Here is a 15,922-nt window from a genome sequence, read left to right on the forward strand (position 1 = left end):
AGACAAATACTGTCTGATTCTACTTATATGAGATACTCGGGAGAAGAGTGAGGAGTTACTGTTTAGTAGGTATAGAGTATCTGCGGAATGAGACAGTCACTGACTGTACACTCAGAAACGTTTCAGATGGTGGGGCACCTGGGTGGCTCAGTCGGTTAAGCATCTGACTCTTGATTTCAGCTCAGGTCATGATTTGTGGTCTGGGAGTTCGAGCTCCGCATCTGGCTCCATGCTGTCAGTACAAAGCCTGCTTGAGATTCTCTCTCTCTTCCTCTCTCCCTCTGCCCCTCCCGTGCTCTCTCTCAAAATAAATAAACTTAAAAAATGGTTCAGATGATAAATTGTATGTTATTTGTATTTAACCACAATTTAAAAAGCATATACATACACACACGACATGTATATGTGCCTATGACTTACAAACTATATAAGTTACAACTGTGCATTTATATTGTGTATATTTTGACACATACACAAAACCCAGAAGCTTTTAACATATGTACAAATAAATACAAATGAAAGTTCTACTATTTTCTTCCTGCACCCTAATGGATCATCTCAGCCCCCTGAGGAGGCCCAAATCCTGAGACTGTCATGCAGTGTAAGGTAATGTCTCTCTCTCTCTCCAGCCCAAACCTCACTGTGTGCACGGGAAAGAGCAGTACCAGCAGTAACCATCCACTGACACCAATTTGCCTTCTCTCCCTCCTGTCCTTCTCTGGGACCCCAGGAGTGCTGAACCCTCTTCCAGGGCCTCAACAACATGCAGTCCTAACAGGCTCAGCTATAACAAATTCTCAGCAAAAACAAATCCCTGGAAAGTTGAGAGAGAGAGACTGAGATACAAACTTGACGTAAATACTACTCGCTGGCACCGTGGAGGAGCTTTGAAAAACTCCTCCGTGAACTGGTGAAACTTGAATTAGAATGAGGTTTACCAGAGAAATCTTTTGGGTGCCCTAGGAGTGAAGAGATCCTGAAGCCTTAAAAATGCTGCTTATGTGAAAACCCATGACCATCAACTAAAAAGATTAAGTTGGATCTAAAATCAGCCTGTTTGGGAGAGAACGGTTGGGGGGCGCTAGCCAGCTGCTGCAGAGAGACTTACCTTTAGTATTTCTGGTTCTTTGATATCCAGGGATCTTGTGTTCCAGTGTTGTAGGCTTTTATGTAATCTGTGATATTTATGAGCACTTGGTGGTGTAAAAAACCAGATCATGCAAACCGCAGTCATGAACCCAAGACCAATTCCCAGAAAGAGTCCGCTCACATAATGGGGAAGGGGGAGGATGAGGTACCCATAGACACACATGATAAAGAAGCCCAGCGTCTTCACCGGCAGCTCCGGGTGCTGCACGGCCGAGTGGGCCTCGTCCTCACTGTCCAGAGTCGGACCGTCATCCGCCAGCACCTCGGGCTTGACAGGGATATCCGGGAGCTTGTCCAGCGCGCTCTCCACCTCCGCGTCCAAATCAAAGTCCTCGGTGTACAGTTCGCAAAACTCCTCATCTTCTTTGCTCACCAAGGCAGACAAGGAACATTTCTCAAGAACCAGCGAGCTCGTCTTCAGGCCTAAGTCCTTCAGACCGCTGCCCTGGGAACTCTTCGGTTCCGCCTCTCTTGAGGGCGGCTCGTCGGAGGACCTGGGGGGGTCACCCCCGGGGACACTGGGGTCACTGCCATAGCCGTCCCCCTCAGAGTCACACTCCTCTTCCTTGATGCTGTAGTTGTTATTGCTTTCCAAGTGACCGTTCAAGCTGGACAGATTGGAGAGTTCTGAAGCACTTGAAGATAAGGCTTTGGGCCTATGGCTGCCACTTTCTTCCCCTATAATTTTACTAAGGAGCTGAAAAGGCTCATATATGACTTCTGAAAGGCGACGCTTAGTGTCTTCGATTTTAGCCTCCATTTCGGGCACTTTAAAAAAGGAGCGCGTATCGGAGGGAGAAGTCAGTGGGGAAGAAGGCGCAGTTTTGGAGTCTCCACCTGTGTTTCGTGGCTGTGTGAACTGCTTGAACAGCTGTAAATTGAGCTTGGAGTCCGGTGGTTTATAGGAGACAGTATCTGACTCCTGCCTGGAGGTGTCTGTGGACAGAGACTTGACTAATGTCTTCATCAAGTGCCTGTGCCTCGAGGGGTGTGGGGGTTCTTTTGGCTCCACCTCGGTCGACAGGGACTTCACAAGGCTCATGAAGGGTTTTGCACTGGAGAGGGCGGAGGCTGAGGCACTGGAGGACAGGATGGGAGACTTGGAAGGAGAGGACAACGGGGACGAAGAACTGGTTTTCTGCTCAGAAAGGGACGACACGCTGGGAGAGCTAGCTAAGGGCCCGGACGAAGATGACCCTGGGGACAGAGCCAATGGCACTGTACTTAATACTTGCACTGCCGGAGGAGGGGACTCCGACAGCTTTACAGTGTTCTCAGAGACGGGCAAAATGGCAGGGGACACGGGCAGTCCCCCCGCCAGGATGGGCTGGGCAGCAGGGCCGGTGGAGTCATAGCCCGCCTGGGGTTCAAGACAGAGGTCTTCCTTGGCCTCGAGCCCCGTTACGATGCTTTGGTCGTCCAGCCCCTCCTCGAGGTACTCCCTGAACTCCTCCTCTTCCTCCTCCTCCTCCTCCCCGGATGCCGAGAAGTGAATGGCGATAGTGTCTCGGGACACGGACCTCTGCACGTGCACTCTGGGGGCTGATGGCTTTGGCATGTCAATGGTTTTCTCGGCATGGCGACCATTCAGACTTGTCATTGCCGGCTTCACGAGGGCTCAGGCTCTGCGAAAACAGCAAGAAAGCCAGAAGTCAGAGAGCTGCTTCTCCACAGGAGAAACTGTCATGTGGCCCCGGGGGCACAGATGACGCTCACTTCCAAATGGTGATTACGCTTTGACTTGGCAGATGGCCACTGTTTGTCACTTGAGCTGGTTTGATGGTTTAATTTTCACCAGATAAATCCCAGCTAGGCATTCTCTTTTATGAGCAAACTCCAAACCGGTATTATAAATGCCACATAGTCTAACTTTCACCACATCTGAGTAATTGTTTCCTCCCTCTTAACTGGCTCGTTTCTATCGGCAATTCTAGATTTCAACACTTAAAATACCTGCACAATAGATGTTACCAGCATTACTTTAGAAGTCCAACAAGATAAAATGCGGCATCCTGGTGATTTTGAGCATCTTGGAACAAAAATTTCACCACCGTTTTCTAGCTATAAAAAGCCAACCCAGGAGGTTTACTGCTTTCATTGCAATTTTCTCAGCAATGCTAACAATTATTTGGCTTGCCTCTCCCACCCGGACTCATACTATCTTGCCACTGCAAAGAAGCAGCAACGTCTCCAAGGGAGGAAAGGGAATCTGTCAATGAATTACTATGACCTGTTGGCTTCTTTAGTCCCCAAATGGCAGTGTATTTAGGTGGCCATGAAGACATGGTCATATACTGGGGCTTCAGGAAAAAGGAAACATATTTTAAACCGAATCCATGATTCAGAGGGCAGTAAAATTAAGTAACAATGCTGTAACCCACCACCAACCAAGAACTCTAAGGGCTATGGTGAGAAACGGGAAACCATGCTTTCTGCTCTTCTGGAGCTTAGCAGCCAGCTGGGGGAGAAGACAGACCCTGGGGCAGTGAAATCAAAAGATACCAAGCCGACTCTGTGAGATCTAGTACATTACCTCTCTCCCCATTCACTAAAGGCCCAATTACTGGACACCACACAACATGACAGACCCTACAAAGTGGAAATTAACACCACAATCTGGAAAGAGACCCTGTCAAAGGAGCAAGAACACTCTTGAAGAATGAACTTCAGGTATTCTGAGGAGGCTGAGACCACTGTGGGAAGCAGGACACCTGCTCAGCCTTTTTTTTTAAATTTTTTTTTAATGTTTTATTTATTTCTAGGAGAGAGAGAGAGAGACAGCGTGAGCAGGGGAGGGTCAGAGAGAGAGGGAGTCACAGACTGAAACAGGCTCCAGGCTCTGAGCTGGCAGTCAGCACAGATCCCGACGCGGGGCTAGAACCCACGAACTGCGAGATCATGACCTAAGCGAAAGTCGGACGCTTAACCGACTAAGCCACCCAGGCGCCCCGTGCTCAGCCTTTTTAAACTGATGGGTCAGGGAGGGGTGCCTGGCTGGCTCAGTTGGTAGAGCTATCCAACTCCTAATCTCAGGACCATGTTGGGTATGGAGTATACTAAAATTTTAAAAAGAAAATAATAAACAGATGGGCAGGTTATGACAAAAGGGCATGATTAGACAGAAGGGAAAAGGTGTGAAGATGAGCATCNGGAGACCACCAGTATAAGAGCAGCGTCATGGGGAGTAGAAGAGTGGCCTTGGGAGCTACCCAATAGGGCTTCTGGTACTTGCTCCTTTTCCAGCTCACTCTGTGGGACCCCGAACAAGCCTAAACTTCTCTGGTTCTCAGAATTTTCATCTGTAAAATGGAGAATCAAGAGTTCTTTCCAAATCTAAAACCCTACACGTTTATTATGATTGTATGCAACCCAATGTAATACACTCATACAAGTAATCTACCATCGACAATCAACATTATGTTGCTCACTTGTTTCTTTAATTTGAAGAACTCCTAAATTTAAGTCTGCCGAATATTAACATCCAAAATGCTGGCAACTGGTACTACCAACAAGAGAAAAGGTAAATCCATGGTGGGAGGGGGGCAGGAAACAGAGATCCTGGGTCCCTTCAACAGAAAACACCCCAATGATGACAAGAATTACCATTCAAGGGCCCAGTTGCACATGGGCACATCTGAAATGGCACACTTTTAGTATCAATACTGAAGAAAAATTACTTTCACCGAATCTTCCCAACAGAGCTTTGTCCCTGCCCGTTCCTGACCCTCAGGCTCCCCTATCCCAGTGGAGTCAGGAAAAGGGGATGATCTTTGTGGACAGAAAAGCAATTTAAATCCAGGATCTGAGGGCCAAGTTAGAAGGACAAAGCTTCAGGTCCAGGACCATCCTTCCCGGTTATCTTTAAGCCAACAGGTTTGTAAGCTTAGTAAGAAGAAAAATACCAAGTGCAACACATGCTTTTCATTTAACTGTCACCTAGTTTTATAAGGGTAATTTAAAAAGAAAATTATAGAAGTAATTTAAAAAGAAAAGTATGATACTTAATTCTCAGTAGGCTGAAAAATACGTTTCGTTTAAATTCCTTTAATAACACAAAGGATGATCTGTAAGGCTTTGCTGTTCTGAGGCTGCTTGATGTTATGGTGCCTGCAGGCTAAAATGCCTGTGGGCACAGATGCAGATACAGAGCATGATCTGGGGGGCCGGACAGTGTGAGCTGGTCCTCTGCGGAGCAAGGCAAGAGTGGAGAGGCCTGTCTGTAGCTGAGGGTGGGATGGCCTGGGAATCGGCAGGCAAAGTCAGGTCCGGGCAAGGGCGATGGGAGAAAACAGTAGTGTCTCCAGGAGCCTGTGGTACCCGAGCAGGCCCCTGCCCACGAAGGAGCACCATCATCAGGGGCCTACTCACCCACCCCTCCTCCACAGAGTCAGGCCCCCTGACTTGCCAGCTGAATGGACCTCTGCTGATCTCTGATCAGACTGTCCCAAGGCCTGTGTCAGCCAACAGGGCCTACGGGGGACCCCATGGAGAGCCGGGTGCCAGCCAGCCAGCTAAGGGCAGGAAGTCTGGCTCACTATCTAATGTCTTTCTCCAGGGCTCAGGTAGTAGCCTGAGGGATTCAGAGTAAACTCCCCCAAATCCACACTGACCAAAGCCTTGCTCTGTTTCACTGGTTTGGTTTTTGTGTTTGGTTTTACTAAAACATGGCATGTGAGGCCAGAGCAGCACTACTACTGTTTAAATGCAAGAAAATCTCTGTTTGCTCATCTGCAAAATGAGGGGATGAGACTAAGGAAAAGCTGCTTCTAGGACCAAAATTGCTGGATAATTGTGAGTGCAGTGGAACCAGAGTGGATGCTATGGCTTCCAGACAACCCATCAAGTGGTCGCTCCCTCCTCCTGGGCATTACTGCAAGCCTCCTCCTCTCGGTCCTCCCACTGCCTGACTGCTGCGGCCAGAAAAACCGACCCTCTCACAATCACAGCCTCACAGGACAGCCAAGGTCAAGAAAAAAGAGCACCTGACTGTTGCCCAGGAAGATTACATGGTTTGTTCAAGGCCACAGCACTGACTAGAGGAGGAGGGAGGGACAGTTAGACACGGCTTTTGACACTGATGTCCTGATGCCTTTTTTACCACAGCAAGCTGCTTCCTCTAGCACGTCACGCACGTTCTTTATGACTGCTTTGTCCTGGACTTGGTACCCGCCCTCTGTGCTCCTCCACGAACAGCTCTCCCAGGAACTAAGAGCTCAGTTCTCAACAACCTGCCTGTGGCCAGCTGCATAGAGAAATAAGAGAGTTGTCTCATCGTCTCAATATCCATCCTATAACCTAGTATCCTAAAAAAGTATGCCCTAGAGGGGCAGAGAAGGGGAGACACAGAATCTGAAGCAGACCCCAGGCTCTGAGCTGTCAGCACAGAGCTTGATGTGGGGCTCGAACTCATTGACTAGGAGATCATTACCTGAGCCAAAGTCGGACGCTCAACCGACTGAGCCACCCAGGTGCCCCAGGAATTTGAATTTTAATGCTCTCCTGAGCAGAAATCAAAGTTCGGGGCTGGCCGAGATGGAGCACTAACTGAAGACCCTTCCATGAAAAGCTCCTTCCTCCAAAGGGCCACATGTACTCAGCAGTGGGTGAACAAGAAGCAAACCTGCCCTCCTAGAGTGGAGAACTTTGAGAACATAATGCTAAGTGAAGTACGCCGGTCACAAAAAGCCAAATGCTGTGGTGATTCTACTTATCCAAGCTTTCTCAAGTAGTCAGCTTCATATAAACACAATGTAGAACGCGGCTGCCAGGACTGGGGGAGGGGAAGTGGGGAGTTGGTTCATGGGCACAGACTTCCAGTTTTGTGTAATGACGAAGTTTTGGAGACTCGTTGAATAATAATGTGGATCTACTTAACACTAGTGAATTGTACACCTAAAAAGTTAGGATGGTAAATTTTATGCTATGTATACTTAAGATAAATTTGAAATAAAAAATTTTGAAAAGTATTCATTCAAAACTTCAGAATGATGTAATATTTAACACTTTGAACTACTTATCATGCCAACTAAAACAATTCTATTCAAACTGTTCTTTAGTATTTACCATAGGGTTACATTTTAAGATAACAAGTGCAATTGTAAAAAACAAAAAAAAACCAAATGCAATTATATTTATGCTCCCATACTTCTTAGGGGTCAAAAAAACTTTAGAGTCCAATGCCCCCTGAACTTTAGCCTTAGTCAGGTATGTTTCCGGAGAAAAGGAAATTTCAAACTCTTCTGCTGATGGGTCTTTCCTAAGGTCTTGATTTCAATTCTCCATTACAGTTACTATGCCTTGTAAAGATGGTCATTGCTCTCATTAAGATTGAGAAAGCGTCAAAGAAGGGCTTCTCTCCCTAGCATTTATGCAGGAATCTATCCAGTCTAAAGACAAGGAATAAATCAATGGCTCTCATCTAACCTGAACTTATGAAAAACAAAGACCTTAAACAGGAAGCCAGTAGCCAACTGCCCTATCATGAAGTCCATGAGGCACTCAAACTTAGTACAGTCAGAGTTAGACTATGAACTATCTATGAAATTTATTTTATTTCTAGTCACTCAAAAAGGTTATCATCATTAATTCAGCAATGAAAAACCAATCAACAATAATCAGACTACATAATGAAAAATGAACTATTTCAAGACTCAGTTTTGGCATTTATTAACTCAGATATAATAACCTCCCTGAATTCTGATGATTTTTTTTTTGGTGGGGGACTAATTTTCTAATAAAAACTGCCCTTTCTACCTCCACCTGTATTTGAAACAATTCAGTCCTGGGATTTTATAGTCATAAAAAGAGAAAATAGTTCCTTCCAGGCTGCTCACTTATCAGAAACTCATCCACCTGGTCCTCCCACATTAAAGCAAATAGTGATATGGCCATTATGCTCAACATTATTATTACTTTCTAATTCATATACTAGATTAGACGGAATGCTGGAGGAAGGAAAAAGAGAGGGAAGCAAAGAGGGAAGAGAGTGATTTTGACGGAGAATGGAACTGGTCTCCAGATAAAGAGTGTACAGTAATACAGCAGATCTAAGGAAGAAAGCCTATTTGGAATATGCCTCAATTCTCAGGAGCATCACTAATCCTTCAAGATCATTATTAAAATGCTTTGTCTTTGTAAAATTCAGGCTGTTAGATATTTGCTGCCTCTGAACAAGTTTGCTCTTGGACATATGATGTAGGAGTACCATCTGCTAGCATGGGTTGAGTCAGTCAGTAGTTTTAATTCAAAAACTTCTCTTGGCAAGGGAAAAGAGGCAAGCTGCATTGTGTTGCAGAGGATGGCTTAATACCTCTTATCTGTGCATTTTAAAATAGGATTTGGTTTTATAAAAAATATGAAAGAGGCCTTAAGACTCCATTATTCCGCCTGGATGCTGCAGAGGAAACCGCTGAATCTAGTCAAAGCAACCATAGTAGGAAGGTCTGATTTAGCCTAAAAATCTCAAGTACATCTTGACAGCTATCCTGTAATTCATTTAAATTCAATGAAGCAGCTGAGAATTGCCAGCAGCCATTCTAATCTGTTAATACTCCACCTCACAAACAAAAATCAATATTGACATTATAGATAATGAACTAGCCCTGCCTTAGTTTCATTTAAGAAAAGAAAAGAAAGAGAAAAGAAAGTATTCCACTTCCAGCACAGGCAACTCTCTCAAGACTTTGACTGATTGTCAGAAACTCAAAATGCCTTTCCCATTCGTTATTAGGTTCTGAGACCCACACTCAAAAGTCTCTTCCAACCCAGCAGGGTCCAGCACCACAAACAACACAACATAGGCTTTATAGCTGCTAATAAACAACAGGTCCACCCTCTTGGGCCGAGGCATGGACCTTTTACTGGCCACAAAGGAGGCCTAGCTGGGAAGAGTGCCGTATCCATGGAGGAAAAAGGTGTTCAAATGCATCAACACAATGAGAATTTTGCTTTACAGACTGCTAGATAGATCTAATAATGAAATCCAAGTTCAGTTCACAGTAACTCATTCAAAACCAGGTCACACCTCCAGCACAATCACACAAGGCCTATGGAGGCTTATAAAGGATAACGCTGGTGCCACCCACTGTGAGGAACTCAAGGAGACAACAGATGGACATTGTGTATGACATCTATGTGAAAGCAAAAAGGCCCTAGAGTAAAATAAAAACTTAGAACAGGTATGCCCAAATCAGATGGTGCTAATTAACTCAAGAAGCCTGGGAAGAATTTTTTTTTTTTAAAGCAGAAAAGTCATGGCTGTGGCCTACACATGAAAAGAATATTGCAGTTATGAAGCATCCGAGCATGGAAAGGCACAGAGATTGGAAACAAGAGGGTCACTGAACAGCTGGGTTAGCTACGGCTGAGGGGCTGCGCTGGGGATGGGAGGCTAATATTTGAATTAAGGGCAGGGAATCAATTACTCAAAACCTTGAAATGCTAAGCATTTGGATTTATACTTAGTTATTTGAGAGAGAGAGAGCGTTCATGAGCGGGGAAAGGGCAGAAAGAGAAAGAGAAAGAGAATCCCAAGCAGACTCCATATTCAGTATGAAGACTAACATGGGGCTCAATCCCACGACCCATGAGATCACAACCTGGGCTGAAACCAAGAGTCAGTTGCTCAACCAACTGAGCCACCCAAGCGCCCCTGGGTTTGTATTTAAATCTTAGGAAACAGCGCCTGTAGATTCTTGAGAAGTGCGAAAACTGGGTGGAGATGTTTTTGCTCAGGTGAGTGAAAGCCTGGAAGCTAGGAGGCTGGTGTTGGAAATCTGGAAGGAGGGTAAGAAGAGTCGTTAGTGGCTGTGGTCACCAAAAATCACATTTCAAAAGCTGATGTTCACGGGTCCAATGTTAACAACACGCAAATCTGGGAAAGTGGTATAGTGCTCCTTATTCAGTTTTTATTTTTGCAACCGTTTTAAATATTGAAATGATTTCCAAATTAAAAACAAAAAACATCAAAAAGGGGCACCTTGTGGCTCAGTCGGTTAAGTGTCCAACTCTTGGTTTTGGCTCAGGGCATGAGCTCACAGTTCATGAGTTTGATCCCACATCAGGCTCTGTGCTGACAGTGCAGAACCTGCTTAGGACTCTCTCTCTCTCTGTTCCTTCACCCCTCTCCCTCTCTCTCTCTCAAAATAAATAAACTTTAAAAAGTAACAACTAAAGCAGTGTTCCTCACCATCATTCAGCTTTGGATCTGTTGCTCCCTCCTGCCTCCCACTGTTGTATCAGTCAAAATGATCAAGGCTAGTTACAGCAGGGAGCCTATATTTTACCATTCCTTGAGCGATTTAAAATTTTATTTTGAAATATTTATGGGCTCACAGTAAGCTGCAAAGGAAGTGCAAAGAGGTGCCGTGTACTTTTCACCAATTATTCCTTAAATTTTCAAGCCAAATCAATTCCAAGTGGTTAAGAAGTCTGGTTTTAGGGGTGCCTCCTAGGTGGCTCAGTCCATTGAGCATCCGACTTCAGCTCAGGTCATGATCTTGAGGTTTGTGAGTTCAAGCCCCAAGTCAAGCTTACAGTGCAGAGCCTGCTTGGGATTCTCTCTCTCTTCCCTGCTCTCTCTGCCCCTCCCCCACTCATGCATATGCTTGTGCGCTCATGAGCGTACAGTCTCTCAAAATGAATAAACTTAAAAAAAAAAAGAAAGAAATCAAATATGAACCACAGACTACCAATTCATCCCTGTAAGAAAAATGCATCTACCTGAGACTGGAACTTCCCCTCATAAGGACTCTCTGATAGTCTTTCTTAAGGTCTTAAATGGTCAGGTTTATGAAGGCATCATCAACAGATAATTCCCAATATAGCATCAATAAATACATAAACAAGCAATTCATCTAAAAGTTCAAATGGCCAATGAATAAACAACCAAAAAAGGTTCAGCTCACTGAAAACAACAGATAGCTAGGAAACAAATCAGTGGAACAATTTTAGTCATCAAATACCATCACTGAAATATAATCTGTGATGCTGTCAAGGGCACACTAAGACAAACCCATCATTATTGCACTAATGGTGAGAACATAGTAAAAACTTTTCTGACACCAATTTTGCGGTACCTATTAAGTGCCTCAATAATGTTCATTCCATACATGCACTAGGCAAAAACAGAGGTGGGTGGAGGGCACCTGGGTAGCTCAGTTGTTTAAGCATCGATTCTTGATTTGGGCTCAGGTCATGATCTCACAGTCCGGAGATGGAGCCCTGTGTCCAGCTCCACACTGGGCATGATGCCTGCTTAAGATTCTCTCTCTCCCTCTCCCATACTCGAAAGAAAGAAAGAAGGAAGAAAGGAAGAAAGGAAGAAAGGAAGAAAGAAAGGAAGAAAGAAAGAAAGAAAGAAAGAAAAAGAAAGAAAGAAAGAAAGAAAGAAAGAAAAGAAAAGAAAAGAAAAGAAAAGAAAAGAAAAGAAAAGAAAAGAAAAGAAAAGAAAAGAAAAGAAATGCAGGCAGCATTAATGCCAGTCTATATAATGGACTTATTAGTAATTTTTACTTTCTACTTTTAGACCAAATACTTCCATAATGTAGAGAAAACTATATGTGAATGCATATCAATCTTTAAAATAAAATCACGATCTCTGGAATATAAAATTGTACTAGTCCATCCCTCCCCCACTTTACCCAATGGGAAAACTAAGGTACAGAAAGATTCATTTTTGTGAGTCACGCCATATGTATACATGCCCTCTCTTTTTATGCCCAAGACTACACAGTGAAGTAATCCAGCACATGGGTATCTGTGAGGCCTTTGGCTTCAGTTCCAATAACTTGTGAGTAGTGTGACCCGCAGGCAAATTATTTACCTTAAGCCTCTGTTTCTCCATCTGTCAAATGGTAATGATAGAAGAGCATTCAGATTAAATAAAACAATGAGGCACTGAGTATGGTCCCTGGCACAGAACAAGCATTCCTTAAATGTTATCTGTGCTTGTAAGTATTTCCTCATGTCAATAGAGATTCTTTTACACATGATTTTATTTTATTATTTAAAAAAATTTTTTTAATGTTTTATTTATTTCTGAGAGAGAGAGAGACAGACAGACAACGCGAGCAGGGGAGGGTCAGAGAGAGAGGGAGACACAGAATCTGCAACAGGCTCCAGGCTCTGAGCTGGTTGTCAGCACAGAGCCGGACGTGGGGCTCGAACCCACTAACCACGAGATAATGACCTGAGCCAAAGTCGAACGCTTAACCAAATGAGCCACCTAGGTGCCCTTACACATGATTTTAAATAGCTACATAAAATGAATATTCCAGAATGGAACCATTTCAACACAGGATACTACTTGGAATTTTTTGCTATTACAAACAATGCTACAATACACTATGATTCTATACATAGATACATAGCCTTTGACTGCCTCTCTGATTATCTTCTCAGTAAGTAGATTTAGAAGCGGTATCACAGGGTTAAAAAGCATATGTACATTTTCACTTCCATTGTTTTGAAAAGAGTTTTTAAGCTCATTGTAAAAACCTTCTAAAACAGATGTATGTAGAAGAAAAGTAAAATTTTCTCCTGCTCCCCTCAAATCAACTGTTTAGAATATGTCCTTCCTTCTACTTCTTTTGTTTGCATTTATCAACACACACAAACACATAAAGCTGTTTCTGTTTTCAGTCCTAAATGAGATCATACTATACATATTGCTCTGCAGTTTGTTTTTCACTTACTATTTCTTGGACTTCTTCCCATGCCTATATATATAAATTAGCAGGTATGCACACATGCACATGCTTCTTTCTACATAGTACAGATATACCATCATCTACTTACTCATTCCTTTGATAGAAATTAGAGGATTTTTTTGAGTTTTCACTATTAGAAACACTGCTATCTTGAAAAGCCTTTTCTATAAGTCTTGTATACAAGTGCAACTCTATCTTTAGGGTACATTTCTAGAGGTGGAATTGATGGGTCAAAGGAGGTGCCTATCTACAAATTTGGAACTGTCTTGCCAATTTGCCCAATTTGCTAATTTAATTTACTCCTATTAACAGTGTATGAGGCATCCACCTTGAACTTTTGTCAGGACTGAACACTATTTTTAATTTTTGTCCATCTGAATGATGGTAAAAAGGAATCTCAGTACTTTGATAATCATTTCACGTTTTTCCCCCTCTGTTTCCCTTCTTCTGTTAACCAGGTCACTCATACTTCTTGCTCAAGGGTTCTTCCTATTCACTTTATGAGTCATGGACAGTTACCACTTTCTCTCCTGTGGGTTGCAAATATTTCCCCCCATCTCTGATCTGCCTTTTAATTTAATTTTCACATATATAAAGCTTTTGATTTTGAGGTGCTGATCTCTCAGTCTCTTACTTTACAGTTTCTAGGTTTTATACTTCCTTTTTTTTATTTTTATTTTTTTAAATTTATTTCTGAGAGCGAGAGAGAGACAGCGTGAGCAGGGGAGGGTCAGAGAGAGAAGGAGATACAGAATCCGAAGCAGGCTCCAGGCTCTGAGCTACCTGTCAGCACAGAGCCCAAGGCAGGGCTCGAACCCACAAAAGGTGAGATCATGACCTGAGCTGAAGTTGGGCACTTAGCCGACTAAGCCACCCAGGCGCCCCTAGGTTTTATACTTCCCAAGGAAGCCTTCCCCATTCCATCAGCATAAGAGCATCAGTCTCTGAAATCATTGCAGAAAATGATGACAATAGCATATGCAACACACATACTATTCTCTGTTCCTCATATGAGGATCAAACTCTTCAGAAGAACTGATGGATATGAACAATAATTTCTTTGTATTTTTTAGCCATAATAAACGGTAAAGAATTTGGATTTCCCCCTCCAAATTATATTAGTAAACTAGAAAACCTAGTTTATATATCTGAATCCATTAGTATCTACGGATTGCTTAGCTTTTCAATGTGAGGAAAGTATTTCAGATAAATTCTTCACAAACTGAAAAAAAACCTCTCTGAGAGAGAAGTAAAGTAATGGGTGGAGGTAAGAGAAGGTGACTTGAATAAAGGTTTTACAGAGGCATGTGTGAGCTGGCCCTTGTAGACCTGACAGGCTAACCACTGAGACACAGGGGTCGAGAGTACATTCCAAGTGAAGGACAGTAGATGAGAAAAGGGAAGGAGGCAAGAAACCCAAGACCACGCTCAAGACCTTCGAAGTCACAAGGTACTGCATTTGTGGCAGTGGCACAGTCCTGGATGGCCAAATGGCCACACTGAGGTTCCTTCTGGAGAGGCCTACTTGCCCATAGGCCCCATCAGATAACATCCCCCATCCTACTCAACCACCATTGTGGACGTGACAGGGAAGGTCTTGAGCTGAGGGCAGCCGATAGACCAAGCCTAAAAGTTCCACCCAAGTGTGAGATTCTGATAATTTTTCAGTTAGTAGAACAATCAGCCACTGAAAATTCATACCGAGTGAAGCCATGAGGTAGCAGGGCCAGGAGCTCCCAGGGAGACCATGACGCTCAAATGATAGTGATGGAGCTCACCCACTTCACCTCCCTGAGCCTTGGGTTCTTTCACTGTAAACTGAGGGGGCCTTCCATGTCCTCAAGGAATTTCCCAGAAAGCTCTAAATTCTATACGTCTATGGTTCTATGATTCAATATTCATGAAACAGAACCTACTTAGAGTCTTATTTTCTCATTTCGCCCCAGAGAAATTCTTGGCAATTGCTCAAGTCAAGCAAAGGAAACCAGAGTACACTTGAACTGATTAATGTGTCTAAGGCAATTAAGTCAAAATATTTTTCTAGTAATATTGAAATAGTTCATCTCACATTAACAAATACTTCTAGACCTTGTCTTGCTTAGCCCAGCTGTGGAAACACCCCTCACTTCTGGTCATTGGTGGAGAGTTTGCTGAGTCTACTAAAAATGAGATGCAGATAGTCAGCACTTGTGTGTGCTGTGACAACAGAAAGCTTCATTCTCTTCTGGATTCAAATTATACCTCCTCCAGGTTCCCACCTATCCTTACAGGGACACAACTCCATACCCTCTCACAAAAAATAATCTCCCTCCTANTTTTTTAATGAGAAGAGAGCAAGGTAAGAGATAGAGAAGGGCTGGCCTAGTTTTTAAGATGAAACCACCATCTGTATTTTCAGACCAAACCACCATCTGTACCACCCTCTCTAAATCATTAACACTGCTAGCTACTGCCTGTGAGCTATCCCTACCCCAGGCCTGCGAGTCACTCCCACTGCCAGGGACCTACATCCCAACTAGGGAGAATNTGCTGTTTCCAGGAAATTCCTGAATGAGCTCACTGATTTCTTAGTCAGATCTTCCACTGGTGTGCATCCAGGACTTGTCTCTCATCCAGGCCTCCAATTTTGTCTCCCTCCTTTCTCCCTCTAAGCAGATGGCCTTGCCCCTAATTCACTGGGAAGGTGGTAGGAGTTGCCATCTTGTCTCCTATACCCAACTATATACACAAACCACTATTCCCATCCCTTGGCTAGAAATTCTTCTATCTGTTTCGCTCTAATCTACACCCACACACAGATCCTGTCTAGGTCCAGAGTCCTAATTCTAGACTGAATGGACCCATGTGTTCCCTCATTTCTGCCCACTCACCCCACCCCACACTAACTCCCTCTCATCCAAGGGCCAACCACCAAGGCTCCAACCCCAAAGGTCATCTTTGATATTCTCTTCTTTATCCTCCAAATCTCTTTTGTTCCCCATGCCCTCTTGATGAAGTTCTGCTTTCATGGCCTCACACCTCAACATTTCAAAAACCTATCTTGTTCTTGTGTCTCTTTGGCTTTC

The 15,922-nt window shown here is 43.8% G+C and overlaps 1 protein-coding gene across 2 annotated transcripts in view; it reads right to left on the reverse strand.

Annotated features, from left to right (window-relative positions):
• The window catches only part of TEX2 (testis expressed 2), a 74,338-nt gene extending 59,711 nt beyond the window's left edge, over window positions 1–14,627 (reverse strand). Inside the window, exons 1-2 of one of the 2 annotated variants that reach the window (XM_077780297.1) lie at window positions 14,559–14,618; window positions 1,109–2,774 (exon numbers count right to left, since the gene is read on the reverse strand). In XM_077780297.1, coding sequence (XP_077636423.1) covers window positions 1,109–2,749 — 1,641 coding nt within the window. In that variant the 5' untranslated portion in view covers window positions 2,750–2,774; window positions 14,559–14,618. Of the gene's footprint in view, window positions 1–1,108; window positions 2,775–14,558 lie in introns of both variants that reach the window. The other variant, XM_077780298.1, reaches the window with a different exon arrangement.
• Between the last annotated feature and the right edge of the window lie 1,295 nt (window positions 14,628–15,922).

This window comes from Crocuta crocuta, unplaced genomic scaffold (assembly GCF_008692635.1).
Source record: "Crocuta crocuta isolate KB4526 unplaced genomic scaffold, BGI_CrCroc_1.0 scaffold288, whole genome shotgun sequence".
In the NCBI taxonomy this organism is placed as follows: Eukaryota; Metazoa; Chordata; class Mammalia; order Carnivora; family Hyaenidae; genus Crocuta; species Crocuta crocuta.